The 17,060-nt window shown below is 33.1% G+C and overlaps 1 protein-coding gene across 4 annotated transcripts; it reads left to right on the top strand.

Moving 5' to 3' along the window:
• Positions 1-413: 413 nt before the first annotated feature.
• On the top strand, positions 414-16,755 carry LOC124359564 (oocyte zinc finger protein XlCOF19-like). Of its 4 annotated transcripts, none has more exons than XM_046812420.1 (6): positions 414-528; positions 4,222-4,305; positions 8,675-8,768; positions 12,368-12,458; positions 13,323-13,719; positions 15,670-16,755. In XM_046812420.1, the coding sequence occupies exons 2-6, from the start codon at positions 4,226-4,228 to the stop codon at positions 16,016-16,018; spliced, it is 1,011 nt and encodes a 336-aa protein (XP_046668376.1). In that variant the 5' UTR covers positions 414-528; positions 4,222-4,225; the 3' UTR covers positions 16,019-16,755. The 4 variants fall into 4 exon arrangements, with proteins under 4 accessions (XP_046668376.1, XP_046668375.1, XP_046668377.1 ...); XM_046812419.1 differs by lacking the exon at positions 414-528 and adding an exon at positions 549-681; XM_046812421.1 differs by lacking the exon at positions 414-528 and adding an exon at positions 1,745-2,493.
• Positions 16,756-17,060: the final 305 nt, after the last annotated feature.

The following is a 17,060-nucleotide window of genomic DNA, read 5'->3' as shown; positions in this document are numbered from 1 at the left end:
AATCTTGCTTAGCAAATACTCAAATAAGTATTAGTAGTAAATTAAGTGCATTATATCTATTTAATCACAGTCAATTCTGTCAAGTAAGTTTAAAAAGCAAGGTAGTTAAGGTAATTGTTTAGTTCTTACATATATTTGCTGTTGAAATATGTAATTTTGTTTTTGATATTTCGGATGTTAATATAACAAGGAGCTTGATGCGTTGCGTAGAATTTACGAGTGGAATCTTTGTGTGATTACTATACGGTGACTGCGTATAGTTACACAAAACATTGCTATATAGTATTTTGAATTTTAATGCAAAGGACTCTGGTACGGTCTAGCATCTGTTACATATCTTCTGAGTTTGAACAAACTTGAAATCAAGAAACCCTCTCAATCTGACAGCTGACATTTGTCAATAATGAGCTTCTTTTCTTTTCATTTTATTTTTGTTTAATTGCTTTTCACTTTCCTTTTCTTTTTTTTCACAAAAATAATCTAGTCACTAATTAATTTTATAGATTAGTTCGTTTCCTAATATTAAAAGTAAGGTGTATTTGTTAATTTATTGTAATCTTTAGTATTCACCAATACATTTTTTAAATTTAACATAGTAGCCATATAAGAAAGTTGAATGTTTGTACAAAAGCATATAATAGTTGAATGTTAATTATCGAAAATTATGACCACAGTTTACAGGTTATTTTGTTGATCAATATTTCCATCAGTTCATTGTTATATTTATAAGTAATTAAAAAGTTTTAGATTATTAATTTTTGAGGTTATGAATTTAACTAGTAAACTTCAGTACTTGCTGGCATAGGTGTCGTTGCAAATTGTTGTAAATTAAATTTTTAACAAATGAAGCTACAATAATAAAATTTGTTCATATCAATCATTATTTTATCATATATTATTTTTATATTAAAATAAAAGAGTTTTAGGACACCTATTAAAACAATATCTTTAACATATTTCTGACAATGTAACATTATTACTAAATATTTAAAGAGGATTAATATTTAGTAATTTTAAGACAGTGCCCCTATGGCAAGTGACTAGTTTCAAGTTGGTTTTTCCATTATCTTTTCAATCGAAATTTTCTATAAAAAACTTCATGTAAATGGGTAAAATATTTTATCAGATAAATCAGGATGTTTAACTTCATGTTTTTATTGAATAATAATTAGTAGACTGTCCTAATAGGCCTATCTATGTCACAAATATATAAAATTACGATTCAAATGTTGGATCGCTAATACTACTTGTCCACATCAAAAGAACATAAGAATAAAGAAGTTTTACTTTTGTCGGAAATTACATTTATAGGCTATAGGATATTTTTTCTAATACTCTTATTTCAAATATTCAACTAGTATTCTGCATGGCCAATATATGAATTTCTGTGTAAACATTGTGCTGTTTCACCCATGGTAAATGACTAGTGACTTGTCGCTACTTTTTCTTTCCTGTAAAGGAATTCAACATTTTTAGTGTTTTTGTGATATACCAAAACTTTAATTACAAAATTTGCTAGGAAGTTTTGTCTAGAACTAAGTGTGTTTTCATTACTATTTACAACTCTGCTTTTACATAATTTTCATCATGCAGGTGATTGAGCCAATACAAGTATAATTATTTTTCAAAATTAGTTTTTTGTATAGTGGAAATTACTTTAATTCTTTTGCATAAAAACCATTTATGGCATGCTTTAAATATTTTTTATTTTCTCATAAAATACTTTACAGATTTTCAAAGGTTCTCTTATAAAATTTTCATTTTTCACGTTTCTTTTATGGTTTGTAATGAGAAAGGTACTGATTTCAAGTACAAAGACACATTCAAGTACACATATTTATACTAAAATGTAGTGAATAAATATACAATTATGTATACTTTAATGCTCTATCCGAGGATCAGTTACCTGTCTGAGGCAAACTGGTCTATCCAAGAGTATTGTTTGTAATTTGACTGTTGTTATTTGAGGTAAATTAATGGTATCCCACGTAACAAACAAATTGCTTAACTCTAATAATTTAAATATCCAGGTTAAAACTACCAAACAAATATGGTAGGAGATGGAGGGGATAATAGGAGTAACCGACTTGAGAGGGCTGCCAGTTTGACAAAATCATAGGTACAACATTGGCCCTACACGAAAGATAAATTGTTTATAATTTAACACTTTTCAATTGAGGTGAACGAATGAAAACTTAATTAACGTAGTTGCTGACTATTGAATCTACCCAAGGCCAACCATTCTAACCGAGAGCATTGTTTATAATTTAAGTGTCATTTTTGAGGTAAACTACTGAAGACTCACCTAACCTTCTAACTATAGGACATACCTGAGGGCAGACCACCTACTGCCATAACTTCCATTTCAGCTTTCCTCACGTTGAATGATGCTTTTATTACATTATTATCCTATCTACTATAGAAAGAGTCATCAACAGTTTTTGGCACAAAAATAGGTGTCTCAAAATTGAATAAATACCTTTATTTAGTAAGGTAAGATAGATAAAAATGAGTACTTAAAGCTCTTAAGTTAGAACATGTTCAGAGTAAAAATTATATATAAGTCAAAACTTTATCCAGACATTACTGATTTTAAGGGCTATCTCTTAGTGTACTGAGTATTGGTTACAATTTCCTGAATTCTTTGGTTAGAAAAATAACAAATTAAATGTAAATTCAAAGTAACAAATATTTAATTCTTTATAAATTTAACACAATTTGATGCATATATGTAATTTATGCTATTGTAGGGACAATCAGGGTTTAAGCTGAGATGAAAATTTTCTTAGCAAAAATGCTACAAGCTCTTCAGACTTTGAGCAAAAATATTTGTCCTGTAGCATTTATTTATAGCATTGGTGTTTCAAGAAGATTCCAATAATACTAATAAATAAGTCTGAAGTTCTTCATTACTATAGCCTCCAAAATTGGTTCTGGAATATTGGAATATTGGTTTTTACATTAAAAAATGGCACTGTTATTAAAATATTTAGAACCTCAATAATCAAAAGATTTTTGTAAAGAGTTACTGTGCTAGTGCTGAGTTACCTTAGGTTAAGGTCAATCTAAGCAGTCAAAGGCTTTATTATAATCAAGTAGAATAGCTGATATGCCCTTCCATCTTCTAAACTATTAGTTATATGCCTAATATAGTTTGTAACAGCTGTAGTGTTGGGTCTTCCTGAAAATATGGGTTTTAGCTCGTGTATTTCCAGATTTAATCTTATGGACCCTTTAGATCCGAATACTTTTTGTAGAAGAATAATTGGTAAACTAGACTGTAGTAATCAAGGTAGAACGAGCTTATTTAAGTTAAACAAAGTTATATAATTTTAGTCGGATGTAATCTCTGACAAGGATGTAACACATTTTCTTCAGAAAACTAAAAACAGTTTTAAACACTGCAACAAAATGCCATGGCATATTTTAACAATTTGCTTTTTACGATACTATATTTGTATGTCCTTTATTAGAAATATGACAAAATATGGAAATTTTGATTTTATGTAAAGAAAGTCTAAGAGGTGTCTCTAATTTTGTAAATACTTTGGTTTTGATTCCACCAGTGACCAATAAATTTTCCCACAAACCCAGTTTGCTATTTTAGTAATAAATGGAGGGAGTTAAATAAACATAATGTTTAGTTATTCTCGATCGCAACTTATTGTCAACACATGATAGAAAGCAAAATTATATAGAAATATGGTAACACTTCTTATCATATTGTTATAATTTTGTTGGTCATGATTAAAAATTTTAAAACTCTTATTTGCCTACGTTAACTCTAGTGAGCAAATATTTTCTCTATGAAAACCTCAGAAAATTCCATTGTAATAATACTGTAATAATAATACTAATCTGAGGTGTTTTGATTAATATTGACCATTCAGTTGATCATAAATAAGATTAAATTCGTTTATCCGATTCCAAAACTTACTTTCCCTTTTACATTTTTACTTTAATTATAGAAATGTAAATGCGAACCAAGAACAAAATGTCTTTTGTTTGTTCGGATGTGATTAAAAAGTACTGGTGGCAACACATGAAAAACATCCCTTGAGATAGTACTTATATGTAACAGACAGATTTGAGAGCAGATTGGGATAAATGTTAAGTGTTGGTAATAAGTAATGGAACCTATCTGTAATACTTATTGTAATAACTATCATGTTTGTGACCAAGTCAGTGCAATTTTTTATAGTAATTAAACTTATTTTACAGAGTTATGATGTACAATGCGTTTGGCAGTGAAATCACAGTTCACAAGATTAGTCCTCCAGATGGAAATGCTGTTGACTTCCACGGGTCAGTTATCACTGCATGTTAATTTAGTAAATAAGAGCAGCTTTAAATTTTTATACTAATTGAAATCTTATCACAAACTATTAAAAAAATGTTAAAGTGGTAAGTTTGGAATAAAACAAAATATTTAATTTTACATATAAAATGTATTATGAAATGTAATTGTATTGTTTGTATGTAGCGTGTTTTCAAATTCATTGTTACATATTATTACAAATACAAAATTGTATTGTTGTATAATTTACATAAACATTGACAAAGTCACAATGCAGCTCAATATCCAAATCAAAATACTTATAACTAAATAATTAAATTAGATTCCAAACTTAGATAAAATTACTAAATAAATAAATCAATATTACAAATAACTAAATATCACAAAATGGAATTAAAACAAGCCCAGAGCTCTAACAAGAAATAATGGCAAATTTAAACATTATGAATGAAAAGTGGCTGCATGATTATATCAATGTCTGAAAATAGCACACCATTTTACTTAATCCTTTTAGGACCAACTAACGATATATCGTTAGTTTGTCTTTTAGGCTAAAAATACCAACTAACGGTTTATCAGTAGTTTGGTTTTATGGGTATAAGAAAATAATTAATAACTGATTCAACCAAATTTTGACTCCACATCTATTGATAGTTTCTACATTCACAATCGTCTTTGAATTTAGTAAAATTGTAATCCACGGAGGAGTGGGAAGTGATAAATTGCGCAGTTGGTAGCGCTAGCTCTCAGCCGCGACCAACACGCGATCGCCAGCGCCAGCTGACTGACGTGGCCTGCCGAGTTTGTTTACGTTTTGTTCATTGTGTTTAGACGATTATCGTGCTTGTATCATGCAGATATATGGGTGGAATTGATACAAACGACATGATTCTGTATGCTTATCTGGATGAGAGGAGTACAGTCAAATTCTGGAAAAAAGTATTCAACGTTTTTGGACGAATGGTTCTAAATTCGTATATTCTGTATAAACTAAATTGTTTAGGTAAGCCTATGACTAGATATCAGTTTGTTGTGTCAATTATTAGAGACATAACTGAGGAATGGCTACGGAACGGCTAACTGAAGACTCCCAGTGGTACTGGTGGTGGCGGTGATGCTCCAGACAACCAGCCGGCTGCCAGCTCTTCTACTCAAACTTATGGAATATTCAAGTTACCAGGGAAACAAGAAAAATGTTGTGCTGTATGCAGTAAAATTAGTCTTCAAAGTGGTGGTAAAATGAAGAGATCCAGAACTGCCTGTGTCAAATGCAATAAAGGCTTACATGGAGTGTGCCTCACCAAACATGTTTGTTAGACTTGTCAGCAGTTCTGTAACATTTCTTCTGTGTGCAAAATAATTTATTTTTAGTTTTTTAGTATGAGTAAGTTTTAAAATAGTTCTTATGAACTTTAAACTTAATAAGACCATGAAATAACTGAGTTAGAGACAAAATATTTTTTCATTACTGCTTAATTGGCCTGTTCTCTGTTGTTAAGTTATCTTTTTCTGCTTCTATCTATTTTCTAATTTTTACCATTATTATTATTTTTCCTCGTATCTCAGCCATTTATTGAAGATAAGTATTGAAATAAGTTGCAATCTCCTAAGCAATAACTTGTAAATACATGTATCTATATGTGTGGACTGTTCTATTTTTTTTTAGATTACACAAAATTCCTGTAAACAAAAAAAAAATTTTTTTTCAAACAACTTTTTTTATTTATAGGTGTTAACAAACCTTTTTTTGATTTGCACAAAGTAAAACCTATTTTCTTATTGTTAGTCACTTCATGCAGAAAAAATTGTTGAAAAAATTATTGAAATACCTATCTCCACTACTTCAGAATATACAATTTTTTCCCCAAACCCTTACACTTTTTAAAAATACAAGGCGGTCTTTTAGGCATAGAAAATCTGAAAACGCGCGGTCCTAAAAGGGTTAATGTCTTGTATGGTTTATCCACACTATAAAAGGTTCTAACATGATAGCAAATTAGTAAATAATACTAATCAATTAATTAATTAAATTTGAAGACATTGAAAAACAGAACAATAGTAGAAGAGGCTATAGACTAAAAACTAAATAACAACAATATTCAGAAATAGTAACAATATTTATAATGATACACTAAAGAATTGCAGTAGTAAATGCAGCAATATGAGATCCCACACAGATATGGACTGGCAAGGAATAAAAATACTAAAAAGGTAATATTTTCAATTCTAAAAATTCTTCAATTGTGTAAAAGGGGGTACAAAGAAGCCAATTAATTATATAGTTTAGTTTTTAATTTCATACAGTTTGATCAAGTGGCTTAAATGGTTGTCATCTTTTAATGATATAATATAGTAAAGTGTGACAGTTTTGAGCTTTACTTAGTTTGTGAAATTCTATTGTTCTTGTGCTTAGTATTGTAACAGTGAAGTGAATTCTAAGGCACCAAAAGATGTGTGTTTTTAAGAATATAGATGGCAAGGTCATTCTGAGAGATAGAAAAGATATTTGACATGTAAGGATGGTCCATATTTTGTGTGAAAGTAAAAAAATTGAAATGAAACACAAGAGCATACAAATAAAACATTAATAAAATGTTTACAATAACGTTATTTAAAAGAATCAGTACAGAAATTAAAAGTACCAAATAATACAATATACTATTTACTAGGCTAAATGTACCATATTCACAATAGTATGTTAAATCTAGGTCTTCTAGTGTGATTCAAGGTATAAATAATAATCAAATAGGCATGAAATGTTGTTTGTAAGGTAAAGGTTGTTTGTGATGGGTTAATCCGAAGACCTTCCCCATGACACCAGTTGCTTATAAAATTTAATTCTTCTTGAATTAGGTGTTGCAGCATGCCTTTGTTTTTCCCTTTGACCATAAGCACTAGGTCGTCAGGTCAGTATAGCATAGTAGACTTATTCCCCTCATCTCTGCTGTAGTTAGAAGGTCATCAACCACCATTGCCCACAGGAGGGGAGATAGAACCCCTCCCTGGGGGCAGCCTTTTCGGGCCATGATGGTGACCGATTTGTCCTCGATCTTTGCTTTAACTTGTCTGCTTTTTAGGAAGGTTACAATTCACTTAACAGCATCCGAGGGAACTCCAAACCATTCCGTAGCTTCCTCCATGGATTGATGTGCTACTCGGTTGAAAGCAATAAGGATCTTATTGCCCATTTAATTCTTTCAGATGTGAATATTCTTATTCCCGACCAGATCTCTCCCGAACTAGAGAATAAGAATCCTCATTCCGAGTCAAGTAACCACCCGGACTGCGTTTCTAAGCAGCTCTAAAGTCTCCTTCCTGTTCACTGTAAGGTCACCATTGGCCTTAGCTAGGAACCCCATTGGATTAGAGTGATCAGATTGGAGAGTGTTTTGAAGCCTGACAGCCTCTGGTAGGCTATTAATGTTTTTGCAAAACTTCCTTCGGGTTCTTCTTTTATTTTCCCTAATTTCTGTTTTATATTTATTTAGGGAATGAAAATAAGGGATCCAGTCATCTGTCCTTTTTGCTCATTTTAATAATTTAATAGTTTTGTTTTCAAGTATTTCTAACCTCCCAGTCCACCAAGGCACATCTTTCTTTAGCCTGTTTTGTCTGAGAGGACAGTTTTTCTTATACTGTAGGCCTTAATGATAGCTTGTTCAACTAGTTGAGCAGACCTTTCTAAATCAAATTCATCTTTCTTGTAGTGTTCTATTTCCTCTAACTCTTCAGCCAGGGACACTCGGTATCCCCTCCAGTTGGTGGATTTATGAACCCTGTGGGTCACGTTCACATCAATTCCCACCTCTAATGGGGCAGTGGTCCGAAAGTGAGGACTCCTGTAAAACATGCCACCTTACTATGTTTATATTTTTGAGTCCTTTAGATAAGGTTATATCCAGAACTTCTTGTCTAGTTCTTGTATAGTTAACAAATATTTCAGTCTCTTATATGATCTACAGCTGAAAATACCAACAGCTGTTTAATGTCAGTTAAATTTGGATTATGAAACATAAATATTATTATTTTTGCCAATTCTAAATTATTTGGAAAAACTTTTCTGATCCTTCTCTCCATACTCCATATAAACCTTCTGCATACTTAAATGAATATTTAAAAAAAAAGAAAAGAATTAGCTGAGTTGGTGTACTGTCTAGTACGTACCAGAGAGTCAATACACCTTACCTTCCTAGCCTAGAGTATTTGGTGTTCTACGCTTGCAATTTTAGGATTAAAAAACAGTGTGTTTCTTATTTAGTAACTCAATAACAAGACAAATCTGTAAATTGACAATTCCAGTGGGTAGTACATCCTAGTATTGGTCTTCTGGATATGGTTTAGCTTTCAGATGTGATTATATAGTTTTATTTGTTACAGGCTTGATGTGGTTCTAAAGAAGCAGTACTGTGATGAAACAAGCATGATTTCACAAAATTTGTTTGAACCAGAGGTCGAAATCACAGTGAAAGAGGTAGATTTGGTTTTGTTAATATATTTGTGATACAACAATTAAGGTTTTACTTTTCAGTTTGTTTCATAATAAGAAGTAAACCTAATTTTGTTTTGATTTCAAACTATAAACAAGCTCTACTCTTTGTTGATGCAATAACAGTCGAGTGTCCAAGCACTATCAAGATGCCTAGCCGTTGTTGTTGACGTAAAGTGTCAGACAAGGATAACTAACCCTAGATCTGTACAATGTTAAAAATGTTCCATATAGTCACTCTGTTTTCAGAGTGACTATATGGAATAATATATGGACTATATAACCATTAATAATACAAGGCTCATACGGGTACATTGTTAAATATTCATTCATTATCTTAAGTAATATTTATTACACAAAATATTAAATGTTTAGTCTAAGTTTAGTCTAGATTTTTAAAGGAAATATTTATTTTTATTTGTCAATGGTAAACCAGTTGAAGTTATAATGTGTTCAAGTACTTTGTTTTTTAGTGTCACATTTTTCATATATTCATAAAAGTTTGTTTAACCCTAGAAAGATAAGGCGTCGTCACTGTGAAGACGTGATACAGTTTTTCGAGTGTGCCGCGCTAAGTTATTGTTTGAACGCGCCCCCCCTCCACGTAAGGTCAGTCAACCCTCCGCCGGGTCCATGAGTAGTTTGGCAGCTATCTCTCTCTTATAGTTTATGCAATATATCGAATGCGTAGTCGTGGAGACGAAACGTTAGCTTGTACGTTGTTTTTACAACAGCATTGTGTCGTCTTGCCGACGATAGTTTAGTGTTTTACGTGCTCGTCATATGTACGAAAGTTTAGTGTTTCTATGTGTTTTTGTATGTGATAAATTTGTAAATATTTATGTAATATAGTTATTGGTGAACTCTCAAAGTGGATACGGATCAGGAACAACGTATTCTACAATGTTTGAATGAAAGTTTATCTGATGACTTTATGTCTGAAGAAGAAGAAACCACTGAGCAAAGACATTACTCCGGTATAGACGACAGTGATGATACAGACGCTGACCCGGACTATTCACCATCAGGTACTAGTTCTGCTAGTGATAATGAAGACTTACTGGAAATACCTACAGCTAAAATTTCTACACGAGAGATAGTTATGGATACTATAGATGAAACTATCAATGCTGTTATTACAGCTTATTGCCATGGTCATCCTCCACCGACAGACATTTCTCAGGTAGGAAATGCACCTTTAGCTCGTCCTGCTTCATCACAAGTGGCTAGACCTCAGGCAGCTTTAGCTCGTCCTGCTTCACCACCAATGTCTAGACTTCAGGAAGCTTTAGCTCGTCCCGCTTCACCACCAGTGCCTAGACCTCAAGCAGCTGTGGCTTGTCCTGCTTCATCACTAGTGCCTGTACCTCAAGCAGCCGTAGCTCGTCCTGCTTCACCACCAACTGTAGCTCATGGACCACCACCAGTTCCTCGTGATCTACATCACTTTATATGTCCTAATCAGCGTATGCGGGGGAGGAACGGACACTTGTGGAGTAACATTCCATCACGACCAACAAATACCAGAGCATCTGCAAGAAATATAGTACATATTCAGCCAGGTCCAACTGTTAATGCAAGAGACAAAACAAACCATTTGGATGTGTTTTCATTATTTTGTACAGATAATTTGAAAGACAGTATTATAAGTCACACTAAATCTGCAATAAGAAGAAAACAAGTAAATTACACCAACTTTACAAGTACAATTTCAGAAATTACTAGAGAGGAGTTTGATGCATTTTTAGGTGTCCTGATTTTGATGGCAAGTCAAAAAGATAATCACATGCCCTCTAATGAACTATTCAATGTAGAATTTTGCGGTAACTGTTATCTGGCTACAATGAGCTGTGCGCGATTTGATTTTTTAGTGGAGGCCCTTCGATTTGATGGATATGAAACAAGGAATGAGAGACGTAGGCAAGATCGCTTCGCTCCAATAAGGGAAGTCTGGGAGATGTTTGTGGCGTCTTGTAGAGACAATTACAAACCAGGATCATACTTGACAATTGATGAACAGCTGTTGGCATTCAGAGGTCGTTGTAAATTTCGTATGTATATCCCTAACAAACCAGCAAAGTATGGAATCAAGATTGTGATGGTTTGTGATACAGGTTCTAAATACATGATAAATGCGATGCCATATTTGGGTAAAGGAACCACTCCCAGAAATATACCACAAGCCGAGTTCTTCGTAAAGGAGCTGACACAATGCGTCTACGGTTCAAATAGGAACCTCACCATGGACAACTGGTTCACTTCGATCTCATTAGCAACACAACTTCTAAATCCACCAATAAATATGACTTTAGTTTGGACTCTACGTCAGAACAAACCTGAAATACCTCCAGAGATGAAAGAAGCTGGAGATCAACCGGTTGGGTCTTCAATGTTTTGTTTTGACGGACATAAAGTTGTGTTGTTGCTCTCAACTAATCATGAGTAACCATCCATCAACCCAAGGAGCAAGAAGCCAGAGATTATCGAATGTTACAATGCAACCGAAGGCGCCGTTAACAGTCTTGACCAGATGTGCAATAACATGTCGTGCAGCCGAAAAACTAGAAGATGGCCATTGTGCGTTTTTTATGGTATGATTAACATAATGTTAGTCAATTGCTACACAATTTACGCACATAACATGGTTGCTCAGGGCTCAAAGCCAGTTTCGAGACGTGATTTTGCAAAAAAATTGCACTGTGAACTTGTCAAGCCTTGGCTTCAACATCGAAATCGCATCACAACTTTGCCAAAGCGTCTACGCGAATCTATCGCCAGCATCCTGGAAGTTGATATTCCTGCTGCCCAAATAAATCCTCAACTTGTCCAGGGAAGAAAAATTTGTGCATTTTGTCCTTCAAAAAAACGACGAATGACCTCCCATTTCTGCCGGCGCTGCTCAAAGGCAATGTGTGGTGAACACCAAGGGAAGTGGTGTGTGGACTGCACTTGTTAAGTTTTCAATTGAAAAAAACTATTATATTTGATGTAAGTAAGCTTTTATATTACTTTTTTCTCATTAAAACCCTTTTTATGTAAAATAAAAATGTTTTTATTAACGCTAGTCTCCCTGACGAATGTTTAGCTTAACGTGTTTTTTACGAACCTTAGCTTTTTAGGGTTAAATTTCCTAAGCTAGATTACACTTTTATGATCCAATCTTTTGCCTGAAAGTTCCTTAAATATTAAAAAAATCCACAATAGACATGTGTATATATGTATATATATATATATAATTTCAATAAACATTGAATCGCAAAAAGTACTTGCTCCGCCGGGACTCGAACCCGGATCACTTACTTGTCGGGTGAATATGCTACCATTACACCACAGAGCTCTCACTTTTTACGATTCAATTATTTTGTATTTGGCCGTTTCTTTCACATATGTGTTTAACCCTACATCGGGCGCTAAACGGAGTTTTCCACACTCTGGTTGTGTAGTTGAATAAAGATATTTATATATATGATAGTAAATCACAGAATATTTATATTCAGCTTGTTGAACGAGATATGGTATATGTTTTTACTAAATTCTTAGTATGTGGTATGGTTTTCATGATAATGTTGTGATATATTGTGAAGGACTGGTGTCCGGCGGTCAGCCCTCAAGATGATGTCCTCGCCGAGTACATGGCCAGTAGAGAGATCCTAGGACTGCCTACCACTGCCATAGGTAAGCTATCAGCTGAGTGCTCTTTAGCCATTTGTTTCTTCTGCAGGTCTATATTGAGAACGTGTGATAAAGATGAGAATGTGTGAATACTCCAAAGGTTTGAAAGATGGTTCAAAATTCATTGTTTCCGGGTAATAATTTCCATTTTGTGTGTATTTTTTGCATCAAAAGTAAATATATAATGTGGTTGACAGTAACAACTCCTATTCATAAAGCCAAACAAACTTAGATTTGTGTGTAAATATGGGGGAGAAAGTAGAAAATTAACAATAATGTAAAAAGTTTGCACATATATGTACCTTTGAGATGTTTGAATAAACATATATTCAATACATACAACAATAACATTTAATATTGGTTCATTTACATTTGAAAAATGTATAAAAGAATAAAATGTTGCTTTTTACAAAGATGCCACTGTAGTAGATTTTGGTATTTGGTTAAACTACATATCGAAGGTGTAGGTTATTGTATGATAGGAACAGGTAGGTATTATAAAACATTAAATATAATCTGATTATGAAATGATTAGTTATAATAAGCTGTTTTGAAAAATGTGAATTAATAACTTTTATATAACCAGAAATGTTACTAAGTGTCTTGAAAACAAAGTTTTCCAAAGTAGCATTAGTTTTTTAGAAGAACGTTAAAAATGTTCATATTATTTTTTTTATCATACAGTAAATATATTAAAAATATAAAAAAATTTCATTGTTACGTCAAAGATATTTTTCACCCAATCAGTGAAAAATATGTTTATATGTGTTATATGTTTGTGTGTGTTGTGTTATATGTGTGTGTTATGTTTTTTTTTTTTTGTTAGTAATGACTTTGGGATTTAAACTTTAATGAGTGATATTTCAGATTTGCTAAATCCCTCTCAGCTGATTGGGAACTTTCCTGTAGACGTGAAGTCTATCGTCAGAAGGACAAGAGGTCCTCGAGCTGTCCGATATATCAAGGATGAAAACGGTGTGAAATTCTACCTTTGTGAATACTGCGAGTACAAATGTCGGAGTCCTGGCAACTTGGCGAAGCATGTTCGCAGGCATACAGGAGAGAAACCGTACCTTTGTCCTTACTGTGACTATAAAGCGGCGGATCGGGGCAGCATAAAGAGTCATGTGCGGCGGCACACAGGTGAGCGACCCTACAAGTGTACCTACTGCGACTACCGCAGTCCCTACACCAGCACTCTTCGGGCTCATATGAGGAAACATACTGGAGAGAAACCCTATTTCTGCACCAAATGTGACTACAGGTTTGTAGTATTGTCCTGATATTGTATTAAACTTTTTGTATTATTTACTTATTGTATTTATCTGTATAATTAAAAATTTTAAAATGGATAACTGCATGCATTCAATTGTTTAGACAGTGTTTATCAATATGTTATTTTTGTATGTTTACGATTTTAATAAAAACATATAATTTGTATTTATGCCTAGAGTGTATGGCACCTTTCCACTATAATTAGAATTTTCTTATGCCTACACCTTAGAAAAATAAACTTGTTTTTTAAAGAACTTTTGGTAAATGTATTTTATTTTTATTTTTAAAGAATGTGAGAGTTATTAAATTTAATGATTTATTTATTCTTGCAAAAGGAGATTAGTTAAACTGTTTGATTCCTAGCTATTGAATTAAATATCCAAAACAGGAACAATTTAACTCATTTCTATTTTTGTGTTTTATGTTTTTGTAAAATTGCAATTGTCCTCATAGTAGAACTTAAGAACATTTCTACACAACTTTATAAAAACCCCAAAGCTCAAAACCATAATGTGTGTGTGTGTGTGTGTGTGCGCGTGCGTGCGTGTGTGTGGGTGCTGTAGCCTTTAGAAATTATAACTGTTCCAATAAAGGCCAAACAAGTTGAGACTTGCTAAAAAATTTATCTTGTAAATATTTTGGCTAAGTTCATTGGCCAGCTTGGTACACCATTTCATTCCATTTAGCAGCAATTCAAGATTTTTGTAATATTCATAACTCCATTATTTATGAATATGAATAAAAATTCGTAATGTTTTGGAAAGCTTATAACATTTATTGTTAATTATTTCGTAATTAACAATTGTATTAATAGTTTTAAAGGTACATTAAATTCCATAAAAATAATACTTAAGCTGTTACAAAATGTACGTACTTCTTCCGGCTGATCCGGAAGAACTATTTATATTGTTTTAGACCATATATCTGAGTTTAAACCCATTGGGGAAGACAGACGAGCTGTTTTTGTACCGAGCAGTCTGGGATGAATACCAAGCAGTTAGCTGGTCTCGTCGTCTACGTTTGTTATTCTTTATTGTTATGGGCTGTTCTAGTTTTGAAAATACCCGCTAGGTATCGTTGCTATGGCCTTCTTTAACTAAGAGAAAAAATGCATTTAATTTTGTTTTGTTACTGGCAGCACTGAATTGAACACCTTTTTGTTGTTTGAGTCCTTTGTCATTGTTTTCGATTGTCAGCTATTACATACAAGGTTAGGTGTGTTGTTTGCCTTTGTTTAGATGTGAGCTTGATTGTAATGGTTGTAAAAAGCTTTTATTACTAGACAGCGATTATGATTGCAATTCTGATATCAGTAATAGTGATGAAGTGCAGAATAAATAAATGTTTCCCGTGCTCAAAACCATTTGCTGATTCACGGTCTGTGCAAGGACCAAGAACTTGAACGTCAAGATTAAGGTTATTTGGTTTATTTTACAATTGTACATTATGTTTTATTATTTGTAAAGCAATTTTGTGTACAGTAAAATTATCTATATTTTATATAAAACAATAAGTTTAAGTAAATATTCAGCAAAATAATACAAACATTACTTATAATATTTTTCTTTATTTGATTTTTTTAGCTTATTATTTTAGATTTATGAAATTGATGAAAATTTTTATTTATGTAAAACTGTCATATTTTAGGTAAAATATGTTAAATTAGTTAGAAAGTAACTAAAAAATATTTTCAAAAATGTATATATTTAAATACATAAGAATATTTACAAAATTAACATTTTTTAATGAATAATTTTATTACAGATATAGTATTTAGAATATTAAATAAAGATTTTAATGTAAAAAGAGCGGTTAAAAAATTATTGCTTTATCTTTTATGGATTTTGTTTTAGAAACCTTTAACCAATGTCTTACATATTTGTGCTCAGTAAACACTTCCTCAATGGGTTGAAGTTTAATGTGTTTACTGCATCCACAGGTGTTCCCAGAAGGGTGACTTGGGGATCCATATGCGTAAGCATTCAGGACACAAGCCGTACCCGTGCACATTGTGTAATCAGAGGTTCACGGTGAGTAGTGCACTGGTCAACCATATGCGCACCCACACCAAGGAGAAGCCATTCAAGTGTATCATCTGTGGTGACACGTTCTCACAGTCAGGTAACCTCAAGTCTCACCTCTTCAGTCACACCAAGGCCAAGCAGTTTAACTGTGAGCACTGCAGCTACGGCACTAATCGCAAGAAATTGTTGGTTAACCATGTCGCTAAGCACGAACAAGCCAAATCGGACAAGCAAGAATCCTCCGATGTTGATCCTGATGACTAATATCTTCACGTAGTATAAGTACCACTCCACTCAGGTTGTACCGTACAGTTCAATGCCACAAGTTTTCCATTGTTAACATAGAGCGTTGACAAGAGAGTTAAACTGACTTTCTCATTGGTCTAGTAGAACAACAATAGTTTTTAGTTCTACACGTTAGTTACTTTTCTAATGTTATATTACTGTGCAAACAGTAGAAATATGAACAGGATTGCTTTTATTTCCGAAAGCATGTGAAGTATTTTATTTCATGATCATTAAAATGACAAATATATGTACAGAGTGGGTCACAGTAAAGTTGATTTTGTGGATTAAACAAAAACTTTTGTTTCTATAAATAAAGAATAGGGTTTAGCTAAAACTTTTTGAAATTATAACATCTTTTGGTGGGAGTGGGGGAGGAGCAAATAGTATCACTGAGGTGTTAATGTCATTTTCTTAGTGTACTTCTTTTTAATTTTTGTTCACTAGCGGATCGTGAAATCAGAGGAATCTCTAACACACAACTTGCTACCAAGTGGCACAATTTCTAGTATTGGTCTGAATAGTGTTGTTAGCTTGTCTGAGCTCCAAGAGTGAATGTGTTAAATCTGTAGTACATGCACAGCCTCCTAAGAGACAGGAAATTCAGAACGGATAAAACTAAGGGATTGGGGCCACCTCCTGCCGAGATCTATGGTATAGCCACCATGAGAACTACTATAAAGGTACAGGGTGGCGCATAAAGAACACATGGATTTGAGTAGCGTAGTATCAGTGGATGGGACCTGTTAATGACCACTGAGGAACGCCATTTTGTAGATTAGTAACAATGGCACAGTGAATCGTGGATCATCGTGTGTTTGCTGTTGAACAGTATTTAAAATCAAACGAGTCTGTTATCACTGTTTAATACAACTTTCGTAGAGGGTTTAATGTCGAGCTTATTGATTCAATATCTGATCGCAGCATGATACTGTATTGGATAAATTCATTCTGTGGCAACAGGATCAGTTACAAGGAATAAATTGACTGGTCGTCCTCTTATGGTGCTAACTTCACAAAA

The sequence above is a fragment of the Homalodisca vitripennis genome, chromosome 4, assembly GCF_021130785.1.
Source record: "Homalodisca vitripennis isolate AUS2020 chromosome 4, UT_GWSS_2.1, whole genome shotgun sequence".
NCBI lineage: Eukaryota > Metazoa > Arthropoda > Insecta > Hemiptera > Cicadellidae > Homalodisca > Homalodisca vitripennis.
The sequence above is the reverse complement of the archived record's forward strand: the minus strand, read 5'-3'. Positions and strand labels throughout refer to the sequence as shown.

Bases quoted from the DNA above. Each gene is read 5' to 3' on its own strand.
- LOC124359564 (XM_046812419.1), top strand. The intron at 4,306-8,674 runs GTCAGTTATCAC...TATTTGTTACAG, and splicing joins AATGCTGTTGACTTCCACGG to GCTTGATGTGGTTCTAAAGA. The intron at 13,720-15,669 runs GTTTGTAGTATT...CTGCATCCACAG, and splicing joins TGCACCAAATGTGACTACAG to GTGTTCCCAGAAGGGTGACT.